This window comes from Pelmatolapia mariae, linkage group LG5, assembly GCF_036321145.2.
Source record: "Pelmatolapia mariae isolate MD_Pm_ZW linkage group LG5, Pm_UMD_F_2, whole genome shotgun sequence".
NCBI classification, from domain to species: domain Eukaryota; kingdom Metazoa; phylum Chordata; class Actinopteri; order Cichliformes; family Cichlidae; genus Pelmatolapia; species Pelmatolapia mariae.
In genome coordinates, this window is record NC_086231.1 from 7,677,692 (window position 1) to 7,694,490 (window position 16,799).

Sequence of the window (16,799 nt, forward strand, 5' to 3'; positions counted from 1 at the left end):
TTTTCGAAATAAGGAAAAATAGTACAGCACGGACATTTACTATTATGCAAACAAAAGATCTGATCAAAGACGAGCTTTCAAGCAGTGGTGTGGTGGCCGTGTGTAGATGCAAAAGTATTGAAAATAGTGGATGTAACAAAGTTAGCCAATCGAAAAAAAAAGATGAAAAAAATTTCTTCTCCACCTCCCAGCTGTAATCCTTATTATGATCATCACTTATCCTAAAAGAAAGATATTTATTTATTTATTTTAATTTTGCTGTTTGAAATCGAAGTAAACACGTGTAACCGGTGTGTTTCTGCGTTGTGTCTGATCCTGACGATAAAAGGTAAAAGAAAGAAAGACCTCCAAATAAATAGCTTGCCCACTCCAGCTCCTCTCCCACAGGGGAATTGTAGAAAAGGGGTGGCATTTATTTTTTACATTAAACATAAAGTATGAATTTACACGTGACATATTTGACATAAGATTAAAAACAACAACAACGTGAAATCCGACATACCTGACGATAAAAGGTAAAAGAAAGAAAGACCTCCAAATAAATAGCTTGCCCACTCCAGCTCCTATGACCAAATACAAACATTGGGGAAGAGGGTTAGCTCAACCCACCACAACTTCCAAGCTAGCAAGAATTATCTATTCATGCTAGCGTTCACGTTCCCTAGAACACATATGTGGCACACACATACTACACATTTATAGCATCTAACAAAAAACAGGCATAATGATGACAATAATTGAACTAAAATTGCAATCAGAAACATCAGGGTGGCTAAATATGAATTATATGTGTGTTTTACAGTGTTGGAAAGAAATGACACCAACCTCTCCCACAGGGGAATTGTAGAAAAGGGGAGAGGCAAAAGGGGTACACTGTATTTATAGGGTTGCACCAAAGAAGAAGAACAATGAGGAGGGGCTCTAACTGATAATGAACACAACTACAGGCTTGGAGGTCCTAAAAGTCAGGTATAAAAGGAACGGTTTGGGGGTTTAGAACACATTTTGTGTAATTATAACAAGATGTGATTTATGACCCTGTTACACACGTCGTAACATGGGTTATATCAGTGGTTCCCAAACTTTTTTTACTAGCCCCCCCCCCCCTTTGTTTTACAAGAAAAATGTTCATTGCAGTTTATTTCACACCTCAAACATTTAGTTAACAATTAAGCAAATCCAAGTAATCTGCAATAAATTACAGGTAGTAATAAAATAAACTACTAACTCTTTCACGCTACGTCCGCACCTACACGGGTATTTTTGAAAACGCAGCTGTTTCTATGCGTTTGGACCTTTCGTCCACATGTAAATGGCGTTTTGAATCACCGAAAACGGAGATTTTTTAAAACTCCTTTTTTGCGTTTACATGTGGACAAGGAATACAGAGTTCGTCACGCAACGTCAAAGGTATGTGCCTTTTTTCACGTCATGTTGTGCGCACGTTATTGTTTACATGAGATGAATTGCAAATAGAGACAAAATACTGTTACTGTTAATCTGACTATCTTCAGGTTTTACACGCTTACATATACACATGCAGTTACTGTCCTTCCATTTAGAAAGGCAGAGGCGTCACAGTGTAATTATTTTACGTGTAGTTGTTTTTTTCCTGTGTAATAATGTTCAACATTGCTATCAATACATTTTTCAAAAAATGCCTCTCTGTGCAAAATGGGTTTAAAAACATAAACAACTGTGGGACACTGTTTGTCCGTGATTTGAACCCAGGGAACAAATCGTGGCAGGATCAGCGTGATATTATTTGTATCCCACTGTAACTTTACTGTATAAAGAGCTAACAGCTCTAAAATGTCAGGAGTAGTTAGTCATTACAACAAGTATTTGTGAACTAAAAATCAAGAATGTGGGATACTGTTTGTCCGTGATTTGAAGAGCCCAGTGCGTACTCCCAAGGAAGGGAAAACCAATTATGCAGGGGAGACCTACCTTGGCACTTGTGCAGGTGAAGCCAAAGGGCAGATATGCTTCACCATATTTTCTAGTCTTTGGCTTAGAATGAAGTTGGTTTGGAAACATATTCAGCTATGCTTCATCTCCTGCTTTGCGTTTGTGTGGACGCCCGTGCTAGCAGTGTCCAAGCGTTTTGTTTTTCCCCTTTTCATACCACGCCCCCCCCAGGGGGCGGGCCCCACACTCTGGGAAGCTCTGGGTTATATAATCCAGCCCAGGGACTGCCGAGCAATCACAGGTCTGAGGCAGCTCTCGCAGGCCACTTGTCATTCAGACCGTAAATAAAAATGATAATTTATGCACTTTATTTTAGTATTTAGAAACCGAACACTCCCCCCTAAATCATTTTATTTTCGAGCCACAGGATGAAGGATTTTGTTCTGTGCAGGAGTATTTTCGCTCCGCTTGCGTAGCGCATTTACAGATGATCCCTGACTGGGACCGTTGGCGAGCGTTCACAAAAACCGGGCTTTGCGCTAAATGCGCACAGTAGTAGGTTTTATACATAAGTTAGTAAACATTTTAAACTAGAGCATGAACAAGAAATCGTTGCTAAACTTCCAAACACCGTGGATATGTGCATAGATTGCGCAAAAATACACAGCACGTGGACATTTCTTCCCTGTCGAGGAACATTTGCACCCAGCAGTCACATTAATGCTTGAGGAAACAGAAGCGTTCTTTTCCAGCAGATGAACTTCCTCACTTTCTGTCAGTCGGCAGTCTGTGACAGCGGCCTGTAAAAACACGTCGACATGCCGTCGCTTAAAGACTCGCTTGAATCCGGACTGGACTTCATTGAATTTCTGGGAGACAGGGTATCCAGCATCAGCAAAAAGGAACTTAAAGACATCTACAACTCCGAATTCAGGGGCAGGTAGGCTGCATTTAAACACCGTGTGTCCCACGCACCCGGTCTGGTTTGTGTCCAACAGCCTGTTTCTCCTGTGTTCGCAGAGAAGGAATAAAAGATCCAAACTTTTACAATGTTCTCTTTGCGCTTGTGAAATTCAACAAAGCCCAGATAAGGCAGGGACAAGTCTACATTAATGCCAGACCTCAGGTAAGATATATAGTCAGTGAGCACAAGTTTCCCTGTGCCATATATTAGTCAGTGCTATGATGGGATGAGTTTGGGTATGTTTTGTTCCCATTCCCGGAAAATGGAGAACCAGAACAGGGAACTGTGCTGTTATTTTTGTAGGTTCGAGTGTACTGTGACCAATGGAGGAGGCCCCGGGCCCCTCAGCCACAGGATCTGGGCTCTGGCCCTCAGACACCAGCTGGGACACCTGCTGGCTCCTCCACCCCTGTGGCACCTGTGCTGACCCCAAAGAAAAAACTTGCATCAGAAATCCTTCGCAAGTTGAAGGTGAACAGGTAAAATGCATTTTGAGTTAGTATTACATGTTTCTCTATCCCATCGTCACTGTAAAGGTTTTTTTTTCTAATTCTCAGACCTGCCCTCATAAATGTGAATTTGCTTATTCATGTAGGAGCATGATATAACAACAATAAAGCAGGGTGTTGCCGCACAAAAGACCATGTGAGATTAAAACAAGAGAGGAGCAGGGCCTGTTTGTACACCCTGGACAGGTTCCCAGTCTCTCAGACTGTTAACACAGAAAGACAGACGAGTATTCGCATGCACATTCACACCTATGGGTAATTTAAAATCACCAGTTAAACTAACTCCACTAAATCCATGTCTTTGGACTTTGGGAGGAAGCCGGAGAACCTGAAAAGAGCCCATGCAGACATGGGGAGAACATGCAAACTCCACAAGAAAAGGCCATGACCAGATAGTGGATTTTAATCCAGGGCCTTCTAGGAATAGTGCTTACATGTGTGTGTAATTCTGCATGTTCTTCCCATGACTGTGGGTTTTCTTTCATAGACACCTGAAGACTGTGGGTTTTCAGGTGTGGATTCTAAAAAGGTGTAAGTGGAGTACATATTTTTGCTAGTGTGTCTGTAAATATTGCCGGCTGGCAAAGGATAATATATGGGACAGATAAGACTGATTACTAGGGTTTTATATCGGCCAGTGATGGTTAATAAAATATAATTACTCACCAACCATTTTGTTAGCCACACCTTGCTAGACGGCTTTTTGTCTTAGTTTTTAATCGCACATATTCAGCAACTTTAGTCCATGTTGACATGACAACATTGCACAGTTGCTGCTTATCTCTGATGTGAATCTCCCATTCTACTACATGCCAAAGGTACCCCATTGGGTTGACATCTGATGACTGTGGATGCTATTTGAGTACCATGAACTCACTGTAATGTTTAAAAAACCAGTTTGAGATGAGTTAAGCTTTATGAAATAGTGCATTATCCAGCTGTAAGCAGCCATCACTATGGTCATAATGGGAATGACATGGTCAGCACCCATACTCAGGTAGTATACAGTGGAAATGCCCCCAAGGTATCAAGATACCCAAACGAGAAGTAGAACAAAATAAACATTGTTATATGAAAGGGATATAAAAATTATTTACTGCAAAAGTGGTGAAATTCACAGATATTGTGATATTCTCCATATATTTAAAAAAAAAAAAACACAAAATAATGCCAAACTGAACAGCTTGTGACATACTTTTTTTTTAATGCAAATTAGCTTGAAGACATGAATATTGTGGCTTGTTGGGAAGCATCCAGTTAGTTCTGATCATGAACACAGATTAGTTTTGCAGGACAAAAATATAGACATATTAAAAACACAAAGGTAGCTGACATAAAACAAATACATGGTAAAGTCAAATGTAATTTGCTGTTAGATGATGTCCAAGAGCAATATCCCATTAAAAGCGTGACTTGGCAGTAATGAGATGGGAAATGTCAAGACATCTGTAAAGATTGTGGCTCATGGGGATGGGTCAGTTTACACTTTGTGTTGTATTGGCTTGAAGTTATCAAATTACCCTCAGCTAGTCGGACTCTGCTTTCATATTATTATAGCTTATATAATGGCAATATATAGCTTTGTAAAAGATGTTTTGATAATATTTTATTGAATAGAATGCCTTTATTGTCATTGTACGTGCACATTGAAATTATGGGTGTTCCATGCCAACTGTGCAGGAATAAAATATCATTAGTAAGACAGCACCCCTTTCACACCTGTGTATTTTATCGTTTTTAATATAAAACAGTGACTATAACCGATTTAAATACTGGATTTAGTGCAGTCAGACCTTCACAACAAACCATATGTGGGGTTTCTGCAACAATCACAGCAAAAACTATTACCAAATATATTAATCACATCGTCATGCGTATCTATCATTCGGTTTTTAACTATGGGATATATCACAATATCTGTAAATTTAACCACTTTTTATGGAAAAAATCTCTTTCATTATTATTATAGACTTTATAGAATATGAAAAATGTTGATGTACTTTGATTTATCTTCAGTAGGGGTATCTCAGTATTTTAGAGGCATTTCCACTGTGCCAAATTGGTGCAAAGAAAATCTCCCCTGTGCCATTACATATAAACAACCAGCCTGAACTGTTGATAAAAGATGGGATAGATCTCTGCTTTCATGCTGTTTTTGCCAAATTCTGACCCTAGTGTCTGAATGTCACAACAGAAGTGGAGATTCCTCAATTCAGGCAACGTTTTTCAAATCATCTGTAGTTCAGTTTCAGTAAAGAGTGATTGTATGAGTTGCTATTACTTTCCTCTATCAGCTTATAGTCCGGCCATCTCCAGTGACCTCTGGCATCAGCGGGGCATTTTTTGCCCAGAGACCCGAAGCTCACTGGATATTTTATCTTTTCTAGACCATTATCTGCAAATCCTAGAGATAGCAGTGTAGAAATATCCCAGAACATCAGCATTTTCTAAAACTAACCATGCCATATTCAGAGTCACTGAAAGCACCTTTCTGACCTGTTTTGATGCTCAGTTTGAACCTTAGCGGATGATCTTGACCGTATCTACATGCCAAAATGTATTGAGTATCTATCATGTAATTGGTTCATTTAAGATTTTAATGTATCTCTTATTGCATCAGCATGAATAAATATAAGCTGATCGCTACCTTTTAGGATAACTTGGTGTCAAGAATCAGCTTAAAGTTCAGAAGAATAACCTTGAATTAAAGTAAGATGCTTGCTAACACTAATCAGCTGCTCTGGCTCATACAGGAAAAGGAAAAAAAAAACAAAAAAAAACATAAGAAACTACAAGCAGAGTGGGAGGGGCCTTAACAAAAGAAATGATGTTGCACAGTTTGTCCATTAGAGAGCACTAACAAGTTAATTTTTCAACATCTGTTTCAGAATGGTTCTTGTCATAAAAACAAATAAGAGGCCATGTTATGACTCGGGGTGCGTTTGCCTGTCAGTGATGTGCAAGCGCACATTATGTGTAATGTGCTTGTGTTTATGTCACAATTCTTCATATTTTAAGTGACCAAGAGTGGTTTAACAAGCACTTCAGATACAGATACACAAGTTAAAACAAAGTAACTTTATCATGACATTAAAACTTTTAGAAACTTGCAGATTTTATATTTGATTGGTAACCTGTGGAGTGAGGCCAGTGCAGGGGAGAGCTGCTTTCTCTTCTTGGTATGACTAAGGAGTCTCTCTGCTTCACTTTAAACCACCTGCAGATGAGACAAAGACTGACTCAAAGAAAACAAAACTGTTTTGTTTTTTGTTTTTTTAGACATGAGCTAAAAAAAACCCTTCATGATATTCCTGAGAACTGGCTTTATCAGGAGGGTTTGGTTTTTTTTTAGAACTGATTATCAGCACTTTGTTTTATGACATACAAGCCAAAGGAAAAAGATAGAAGATGATGATGATAATGAGATGAGAAGGGATAAACTGGTTCCAACTGTGGTCATTTTCCAGATCTGTAAAACCTGTCTGTGAGTTACACTTTTGTTGTTTCGTGATCCTTTTTTAACTTCCCTGCATAAATACAGTCCTGTGCAATGTTTTAACTGCACAGCAGTTTTAATCTGAGTCAGTGGTAAAGTATTCCTGTGTAAAATGAATCGTTGCTGGTTTGGGTGTCAGTGATTTACTGATATCACTCAGTCACAAAGATCATATAATCCATGATATGAATCCACTATGAAGGGAAAAAGGCTTCTCTTCAGGAGCATCTGAGGTTTTTTTTTATTACCTTCTACCTGTTTAATAGCAGACAGTCATGGGAAAAGTGTGGTTGATGAAACGTTACGTTTTATTTACCAGGTACACTGGTTTTTCAGTCATTTGGCACCATCTTGTCTTGTCGTTGTTGAAATTGCAGCCTGATCTTGCTTCACCTGCAGGAAAGAGCTCACGGCTGATAAGGGCGGCATCGAGATCACATCAGACCCCGTGGAGACCGGTGGGAAGGTTCAGTTCGCTGTGGATCGCCTGCGGGAGCCGTTCGTTGTCAGGTTCCACATTGTCAATAAAGGCACTGACTGCATCCACTTGACGTACTACACTGCCCTGCACAGGATCCGCTGTTTCACTCTAGAGGATAAGAGGAGAGTGACCAGAGCATCTCCGCTGTTCCTCTGTCCTGGTGAGACACTGAGGACTTCTTCTCTGCCTTTAGAAATGAGAGAAATAAACTAGCTAATGTTCACAAATTCTTCCTTTTCTTTTTCTTTCTTCTTTTTTTCCCTCCAGGAGAGAGCTATGAAGTTGAGGTTAAGTACATTCTGAACCACTATGGATATTTCCCTGCCACAATGTATTTCGAGTTCTGCCCAGATTTGCCTAGATCGGTGCCCTTCTGCATTGTCAGGGAGATAGAAGCTGCAGCCCAGACTCCACTGGCTGTGGAGCTAGGGCCTGTGGCTCCTTATAAACCATTTCGGGTGGCTGCTTACAAGCCTGTTGACACCATTATAGTAGATGGAGTACCACCTGACAGGTAATGAATTTCAAAACTGATTGTAAAAATTACTTTGAAGCATTTTTGCTCACTTGGATTTTAGATCAACAAGTTGTCCCTGAGGGTTTACGGACCTTGTGTCTTCTGAAACTGATCACAGCCATATGGTGTTTTGTTTTCTTCTTCTGCAGTTCTGTTGTGCCTTTGAAGATGGCAGTTAAATTAGGACACTACATGTATCATAATGACCTGAAGGATTTGGCTAGACGAAGGATGGAAGACTCGGAGTACCTCTCTCCAACTGCCAAACAGAAACTTGCATCAGTGAAGTGAGCAAATCACCTGCTATGCATTTTCTGTGATGAGTATTTTATAGAACTAACCCAATGTTAAATGCACCGTTTACCTCTGCATTGACATCCAGGGGTCTCCTCAGTTGTCCCTTAAAGATGAAGAACTACTCGCATCGGTTTCACCTCCTGCTGCACCTTGAAGAGATACAGATGGAGGTTGACATCCGAAAGTATGATCTCCTCAATCAAACCATGACTCAAGACCAAGGCAACAGAAAACTCCTGAAACTCAGAGTAAAGAGATTTTAATTAGAACACCGTCTGCTATGCTCTGTGTTTGCAGTGGCTCTATTTTTGCTGGAGCAGCTGGCATCTCTGAAGCATTGAATTCACTTGTAAATTGTGCTTCTTGGCAGTAAACTTCAGAATGCATTTTATTTGTTTGGGATCTTGTATTCTTAATGAAGGAGCTAGATGACTTTCCTCCCGTTTTACTTGTACAGATGATTTTGCGATCTAGTTCTCATACACAGATTTGTTTATTTAACTTGTCATATCTACCCATCTGAATCACCTGCAGACTTGTAGTTTTTTTAAAAAACATATCAATGGCCCAACATCGATGTTGTCCGACAGGTTCCTGGTGTCGCTGAGAATCGGCCATCTGTGCTTCGAGGAGATTGTCTGAGAGTATCCAAATCTAAGGACACCGTCCAGCCCATTACTGTGTATACCGGATATGTTCACAGAGTAGAACTGGACAGTGTGAAGCTGGGTTTCTCAAAAAAGTATGAGCTAGAATAATGATATGTTGACTAAGAACCCACAATGAGAAACTTGTTGCTTACTTTTCAATCATTTCAGGTTGTTGCAGATCTTTATCAGCAATATGAAGTTTAATGTGGAGTTTACTCTCAACCGGTACCCTTTGAAGCTACAACACAGGGCTGTAGACCTGGCAGTAAAACATCAACTTGAGGAGGTGCTGTTTCCATCGGGTGCAGCAGTGGCCAGTGTGCCCATGCCTAAACTCAGGTCCGGTGCCTATTTGTATGCACTGCATCATCTATAAATGCAACACTTAACCACATTTAATGACAATAGTGATAATAACTTTATTTGTATAACACCTTGCTTCACAGTTTTGGATCAAAACACAAAAGTGAAAATAAGTGTAGATCCTCAGAAATGCTAACGCATGGTCTTTCATTAATACATACACACTCCTGTACATATATATTAGAAGGAAAAACAGACCACAAATAATGAAGTGAAATAAAGAAGAGACCAGCTGCATTAATAAGGTCTCAGTAATCTGCTATATTTGCGGGAGCTTGGCCATGTAGGGTTTTATGTTATGGATACATTGAATTGTACTGTGTCCTACTGTATATTCTGCCTGGTACTGGTGGTAGGAGAACAGTGAGCTTCTGAAAATGAGAGTGTGGGCTCAGCAGCATTTCTCTGTTGTTTTCCTGGGCATTTAGCCACTATGTTGCATTAACAGGAGGGATTACTGCTCTTTGGTTTAATGCCATAAACCAAATGGGCACAAGGTGCATAACAGGTTTTTATACACACATTTACACACCTTTTATGCTAAGTGTAAAAAAAATCCATTTCTACATCTCTTTCCAGGATGTTTAATCGACAGCTGGAAAACAACCCGGAGCAACATGCTGCAGTCCAGCGCATTGTAGCTGGATCATCGAAACCAGCTCCTCATCTTGTGTTTGGGCCTCCTGGAACTGGAAAGACAATCACTGTGGTTGAAGCAATCAATCAGGTATAAAGTCACATGCAGTTAAGATCTGTATGAATGAGATCTTCAGAGATTAATCAGATATCTTACTTGTGAGTTGCCAGAAAACGTATTCGTTCTTCATTGGCTGTTACATTGCAACAAATTTAAAGCTGTTGGATTTTGAACAAGACATTTGATATTGTTACTTTGAGTAGAATCTTTGATATTTTCTTTATTATTCCATCCATCGATTTTCTTGATTCCTGGTCCAGTTCAGGACCACTGGAGGCCTAGAGCCCATCCCAACGGTCATGGACACACCCTGGACAGGTTGCCAGTGCAGGACTGGCAGAGTATTCAGAATCAAACTAATCTTTTGCTAATCCATAGTTTGAGTTGGTGTTTTATTATTTTTTCCTCACAGGTCTAAATTGGGTAAAAGGTTGATGGGTGGTTCTTTTATGGCGTTTTTCTACTCTAAACACTTAATGTGCTTTATACAACTTGCCTCATGCCCCCATTCACACATTTATGCTAAGTGCTTTTCTGTCTAATATTCACACTTCACGAACAATCACATTCAGTATCTTGGCCTACTTTGGGTTGCAGCCAGGGATCGAACCATGAGCCTTCCAGTTAACAGGTGACCTGCTCTACCCCGCGACCCCGTGTCTATACAAGTAACTTACACAAGTAAGATTTCTCTTTGCCAGACAGATTTTGCATAGGAATCTGCATGTGTTCGGATGTTTGTAAGGTGATTCCCAGATATCTCGCTGTATATTAGAAACACATTAAAAGATTTTTCTTTTTTTGAACCAGCTGCTTATTTGCTCTCGAATATTATGAGTATTAGTACTTTCAATTTAGAGATTTTACATTGCCAACAAATGTCGCAGTTGGCACAGTTGCTTTACAGCAAGGAAGGTCCTGGAGTAGGCATGTTCTGTCCATGCTTGCCTGGGTTCTCTCTGGATACTCCAGCTTCCTCCCACAGTCCAACAACATGTGAGTTGGGTTAATTGGTGATTTTTAAATTGTCCCCATGGGTGAATATTAGTATGAACAGTTGTTTATCTCTCTGTGTTGGGCCTGCAAAACACTGGTAAACTGTACAAGGTGTGAGCTGCTTTTCGTTCTATGACAACTAGGATGCGCTTCAGCCCCACGGTGACTCTGAACTGGATAAATGGTGGGATATTTTGGAATTGATTCACTTCAGGAAACACTAAAAAAACTGAAAACAGAACTTTAACATAAAGGGCTTGCAAAATTCAACAATGCTGTAATTTGTGATGTTATCCGTGATGTTGTAACTGTTTCTCAGAAATTTGTACTTACTATAGGACTAATACTGTGGCTGTATGTCCTTGGTGCAATGTACTTTGAATTCTGTGCACATCTGCCAGGTTAGGTGCCTCTCTGAAATAAGTGACAGCCGCAGCCCGGGTCCTGCTGGGTGTGAGGCAAAGGCCTGTGGCTCCCTATAAACCATGTTATGTCTTCGCACACAAGCCTGTTATTATTAAGTAATAACTTTTATTTTGCTCGTCTTGTCAGGTCAGCAAGGCAGATCCATCAGCCCACATCCTCGCCTGTGCACCTTCAAACAGTGCATGCGACTTGCTCTGTGAGAGACTACAAGTAAACATGGATTCTCATCAGATTTACCGCGTGTACGCCAGCAGCCGAGACCCAAACAGCGTTCCCAAGAGTCTGCTGGTGAGCATCAAGTGTTATATTTACTTCAGCAATCATTATGGGCTACATATGGACTAATTGTGTATCCATATTTATACACAGCCCATAATGTTTAAGAATTACATGTGAAATAGAGTGCCATTGCATTCTCTTGTCTCAGCAAGCCCCATAAATAGGCCCGCATTTTCACTAGATTCCGCATGATCACACTGAGGAATCAGTGATTGTAATCACTATGGGAAAGCTGAACAACAGTTTGGGTTCTCATATTTTATTTAATTTTTTTTGGTTCTTTCAGAAATACTGTAACTGGGACAAGAGCAAAGACACCTTTGTGCCTCCACAGAAAGAGGTTACGATGAAGTACAAAGTCGTAGTTACAACTATGGTCACAGCTGGCAGGTAAGAGCCAGCGTGTGGCATGTAAAGTATCCATTATGATGTGTTTTTAAACACTCTTTGACATTTGGAACATTTTTCGTGTTATGAGCCATGCTGCACTTGATTATGCTGCTGTGTGTTTGTGTCTTTGTGAGGCTTGTGTCTGGAGGGATCCCAGTTGGCCATTTTTCGCATGTGTTTGTGGATGAGGGAGGCCAAGCTGTAGAGCCAGAGTGTGTCATTGCTATTGCAGGTAAACTATGAATGTCTGAACTACATGTTTTTCATCATGATGTCCTTCACCATGCACACTAAGCAAATGTGTAGGACTGCCTTCATTCATTTGCACGTTAAAATTAGAAACATTCAGATCTGTGAGTGATGCTGAAGGGCTCGTTCATACATTATTACAATATTACTCCCATTTTAGCGTCTCTTTATTGGCTCTCTGTGAAATTCAAATCTCAAAGACCTCATAGGACCCAAGTATCCTAACACAGCACTTCACTCTCAGACTGCAAAATGGGAGTTTTCCTTCCCACTGTTGCCATGTGCTTGCTCATAGGGGGCTTTGTGATTGTCGCCTCAAGGTGCTTATGATATAAAGCTTCTTGTGGGGACTTTTGTTGAATTGGCGCTACAGAAATAAAGTCTTTTGTGAAATCTTCAAGAATCTGAAATTCTTACATCCAACTTTCTGTTAAATATGTTTTTTTTTTCATTAAATCTGCTATTAATGCAGTACATGGACCTTTCATGCATCTATATAAACTTATCTGATTACAGAACTTTACCCACATCCCAGCTGCTTTATACATGTGCCTTCTCTGAAAGCACACAGCTTTCAGTGTGACATTCATCAGTGCAGACAGAATATAATTAGCATTTGTAGAAATTTTGTTTTCTCCAAAGCTAGCTAAAGGCTGTAAAATAAATAAATTGTATGGGTTAAGACTTTTACAGCTTACAAACTCTACACGGCAAATTTCAAAATATATATGTGACCTTAAGTCAGAGCAGTAATGAATTAATTTGTTCTTACACATTACACTCCCTCAGTAAATCGGTTCTCGTGATTAAAGGTCATAACTTGCAAGTGCTGAAATTGATGCACCTTGTTACAGACTCATTTATGTTGTTTCACAGGTCTGCTCAATGCAGAGAAAGGTCAGCTGGTACTGGCAGGAGATCCTAAGCAGCTGGGACCAATCCTTCGATCTCCTTTTGCAATAGAACATGGGCTCGGTAAGTCCAGTGGTCTCATTTTCTTTTCTTTCTGATCAGATGGTGTTAGTTGCATCACTGTGTATCCCTGGCAGTTTTCACTGGCAATAGTTTAGGATCAAATGAATGCTTAGTGTTGCTTCAGTTATTTGAGTTTTTCTCAGATTAACATGAATTCAAATCTGTATCATGAATGCTTTCTAGGGCTTTCTCTACTGGAGAGGCTGATGAGACATAATTCGTTATATCAGAAAAATACAGACGGGCATTTTGACACTCGCTTTGTCACCAAACTGCTGCGAAACTACAGGTGGGTTTCTCAGCTATTGCTTGTCGAAGCCATTTTTTACTTGTGCTGCTGTGTTAATCACCAATAATGCTTCATCATTTTTTTATTGTTCTTCTTTTTCCTTCCCATTCACTCAGGTCACACAGTGCTATTCTGAAAATCCCCAATGAGTTGTTCTATGAGAATGAATTGCAGGTGTTTGCTGACCAATGGGAGCGTGAGACCTATTGCAACTGGGAATACCTTCCGAAGAAGGTGAGGCCTCAGGAACATTTCATTTATTTTCTTTGTTTTTTTTTTTGCTTGTTTGTTTGGTTTTGGTTTTTTTTTGTCCCCCTAAGTCATCTGCAAAGCATATGATTAGATGCAAAGGTGTATTTGTCAACTCTGATTTCATCATACATTAGTTTGAAAATAAAAAAACTGTGATGAACATGAATAAATAAAATAGTAAAGTGCATCTGAGCTTTACAGATGCAATGTTTGCTTTGAAAGTGATGACAGAGAAGTATAGAAAAGGTCAGAAGGAGTTTCACTGTGTCTGTGGATCTAGAGAAACCATGTGATAGGGTGCTAAGAGAGGAACTGTGGTACTGAATGAGGAAGTCAAGAGTGGCAGTGATGTATGTGAGGGTGGTGCGGGACGTGCATGAGAACAGCAAAACACTAGTGAAGTGTGTGGGAGTGACAGATGAGTTTAAGGTGGAGGTGGGATTACATCAGGGATTAGCTCTGAGCCTCTGCTGACAATTGAGGTTACACAAGAGGAATGTGATGTTCACAGACAACACTGTGATTTGTGAGTAGAGGAAAGGTGGAGGTATGCTAAAGTCAGTAGAAGCAAGATAGATGACATATGTTTGAATGAGAGGGAGCAGAAGTAGTGAAGCTGGGTGAGATGGGTCTCGTCTATGCAAAGCAACAAAAAAGTGCACAAGAGAGGTGAAGAAGGAGGCGCAGGCAGGGTGGAGTGGGTGGAGACAGAGGGCCAAGCTGGAAGTTGCTGGGACATGAGGGACCAGATTAGAAATGAGTATATCAGAGGGACAAGTTTGGTTGAATGGTTTTGGAGACGAAGTTTGCAGGGGTTTGGTTTGGAGATGTCCAGAGGAGGGATAGTGGGTATATTTTGGATAAAGGATGCTGAAGATGGAAGAAAAAAGACCAAAGAGAAGGTTCATGGCTGAAACAAAGTAGATATTAAAACATGAAAACAACTCATGTTGTAAAAGTACAACTTTTCTTAAAACTTCATAGACATTATGGGAGAGCACACGTGTACAATTCATGTGTAGTTTGTAATTCACATTTTTAATTTCACTAAGGAGTCAGTCGCCAAATTGTATTTAAACCATATTTAACAAGAATAACTGACAGTGCTACCCCACTACAGGGTTTTCCAGTGATCTTCCATGGAGTGATGGGCAAAGATGAGAGAGAGGCAAACAGTCCGTCTTTCTTCAACGTGTCTGAGATTGAAGTCCTGATCGACTACCTCACCAAACTGATGGAAACGCAAGGAAAGAAGGGTCTCCCCAAACTGTCTGCAACAGACATCGGCATAATCGCCCCCTACAGAAAACAAGTGAATATGCATGGTGCACATTTGTGTTAAATGACTGAGGATAAAAGGAGGTTGTTTGGTTCATTCATAACTTCCCATGACTGCTTTTCATTTTGCTAACAGGTTGAGAAAATCCAGAAGGCCCTGAGATTTGTCCCAGCGCTGAGTCGCTGGAGTGATCTCAAAGAGCTGAAGGTTAGCAGCTCTGCTGTAAACGATCTGTGTCAGTTAATATGGTTAGATGCCCCCATGCAAACCTAAGATGCTCATTTAGTGTCTTCTAAATTGTTTTAATAAAATGTAATCAAAAGATTGATCTGCTGTTTATTTCTAATCAGAAGTGTAATTTAATTATTGCTTTATAATATCAGGTCGGCTCTGTGGAGGAGTTTCAGGGACAAGAGAGGAAGATCATTATGGTCTCCACCGTCCGTAGCAGCATCAACTATGTCAAGATGGACAGAGACTTCAATATTGGATTCCTGTCAAATGAAAAGGTTTGTCACATCATTTAAACTTATAAGAAAGCCCGCTGCTTCTTTAATGGTTGAATAAATTACTAATATATTCTTTTTTATATATATATGTATTCACTTGTAGAGGTTCAACGTAGCCTTGACGAGAGCCAGGTCCCTGCTTATAGTGGTGGGAAACCCTGTGATCCTCAAGAAGGACCCAACATGGGAGAAGTAAGCGAAGGCAAGATGTTTTGGGAGGCACTGAGGAAACGCAGTGATTACTGAAAGTGAAACCTCATTGTTAGCAGCTGACAAAACAACCTCAAATTGTTTACTTTGTTGCCATTTTGGAGTTTTTGGACTGTGCAACAGCGTTTCACTCCACAGATAAAATTTGCCCAGTTAACAGGGAGTGCACATTTCTTGAGCATTTCTCACTCACGTTTTCTTAATTCTTGCTTTTTTGTTCACAGGTTCATCAGCTACTGTGTGAAGGAGAAGGGCTACACTGGATTTGACTTCAGCGACGTGGAAGGGGAAGATGATATTGTGTCCAGACTAGCGACGCTGAAAATCAACATGGATTCTGAATGTGAGTACAGCTTTAGCCTCAGTAGGACTGCAACAGACAGCAGACTCGACAGTTGCATGTGTCTTTTTCTCCAGACTTTAGGCTTTATTTGCTGAGGTAAATAGTTGCAGGATTGAAACCTTAAAATGTAAAAGCATTTGGAACAAAACATTTTCCCAGTGAGTCTCCAAAAGTTGATTCTGTTCATCTGGACTTTGCGTTCCCAGTGAGTATTCTTCAAAAAAAATAAAAATAAAAAATCTTTTGCTAAGATTTTGTCTGTTTTTGTTATAGGTCCTGTTCCAGAGGAGAGTGCCATTCAGCAATTTGTGGACCCTGGGTGGAAAAATGAGCATTAACATTTCCTCTAAATTTGGACATAGCGTCTGCAACAGATGGATTTAAAGCCATTTGAATGCATAGCAAGTGTCAGTCTTTTATTTTATTCTCTGTCTTACTGCTTCAGCACATGATTTAAGACCATATCCTTTTTATGAACCTTTTTAAGAGCAGTTTGGATATTTAAGTGTAATAAATGCTCTTCTGTTTCTAATCAGTGGCAAAATGAAGCAGTGAATTTTGGCTTTTTACTACTTACTAAAATTTCCTACAGATGGGAAAAGAATGGAAGATCATTTTAATACACATTGATTTATCACCGTATGTCTTATGACTTATGTCAATTCAAAACTTAAAAAAAAATAAACTGACTTTTTGATCTGCTGTATGTTATATTAC

The 16,799-nt window shown here is 40.0% G+C and overlaps 1 protein-coding gene across 2 annotated transcripts; it reads left to right on the top strand.

The window, feature by feature from the left end:
* Positions 1-2,446: 2,446 nt before the first annotated feature.
* On the top strand, positions 2,447-16,769 carry mov10a (Mov10 RNA helicase a). 2 transcript variants are annotated; one of them, XM_063473499.1, is made up of 22 exons: positions 2,450-2,851; positions 2,932-3,037; positions 3,179-3,354; positions 7,280-7,521; positions 7,629-7,875; positions 8,028-8,165; positions 8,261-8,423; positions 8,766-8,917; positions 8,994-9,164; positions 9,768-9,915; positions 11,434-11,595; positions 11,873-11,976; positions 12,111-12,208; positions 13,102-13,200; positions 13,384-13,489; positions 13,606-13,723; positions 14,862-15,053; positions 15,156-15,227; positions 15,404-15,529; positions 15,633-15,721; positions 15,964-16,082; positions 16,356-16,769. In XM_063473499.1, exons 1-22 carry the CDS (start codon positions 2,730-2,732, stop codon positions 16,418-16,420), a joined length of 3,015 nt encoding a protein of 1,004 aa, XP_063329569.1. In that variant the 5' UTR covers positions 2,450-2,729; the 3' UTR covers positions 16,421-16,769. The 2 variants fall into 2 exon arrangements, with proteins under 2 accessions (XP_063329570.1, XP_063329569.1); XM_063473500.1 differs by lacking the exon at positions 16,356-16,769 and having other exon boundaries at positions 2,447-2,851; positions 15,633-15,731; positions 15,964-16,073.
* The last annotated feature ends 30 nt before the right edge of the window (positions 16,770-16,799 follow it).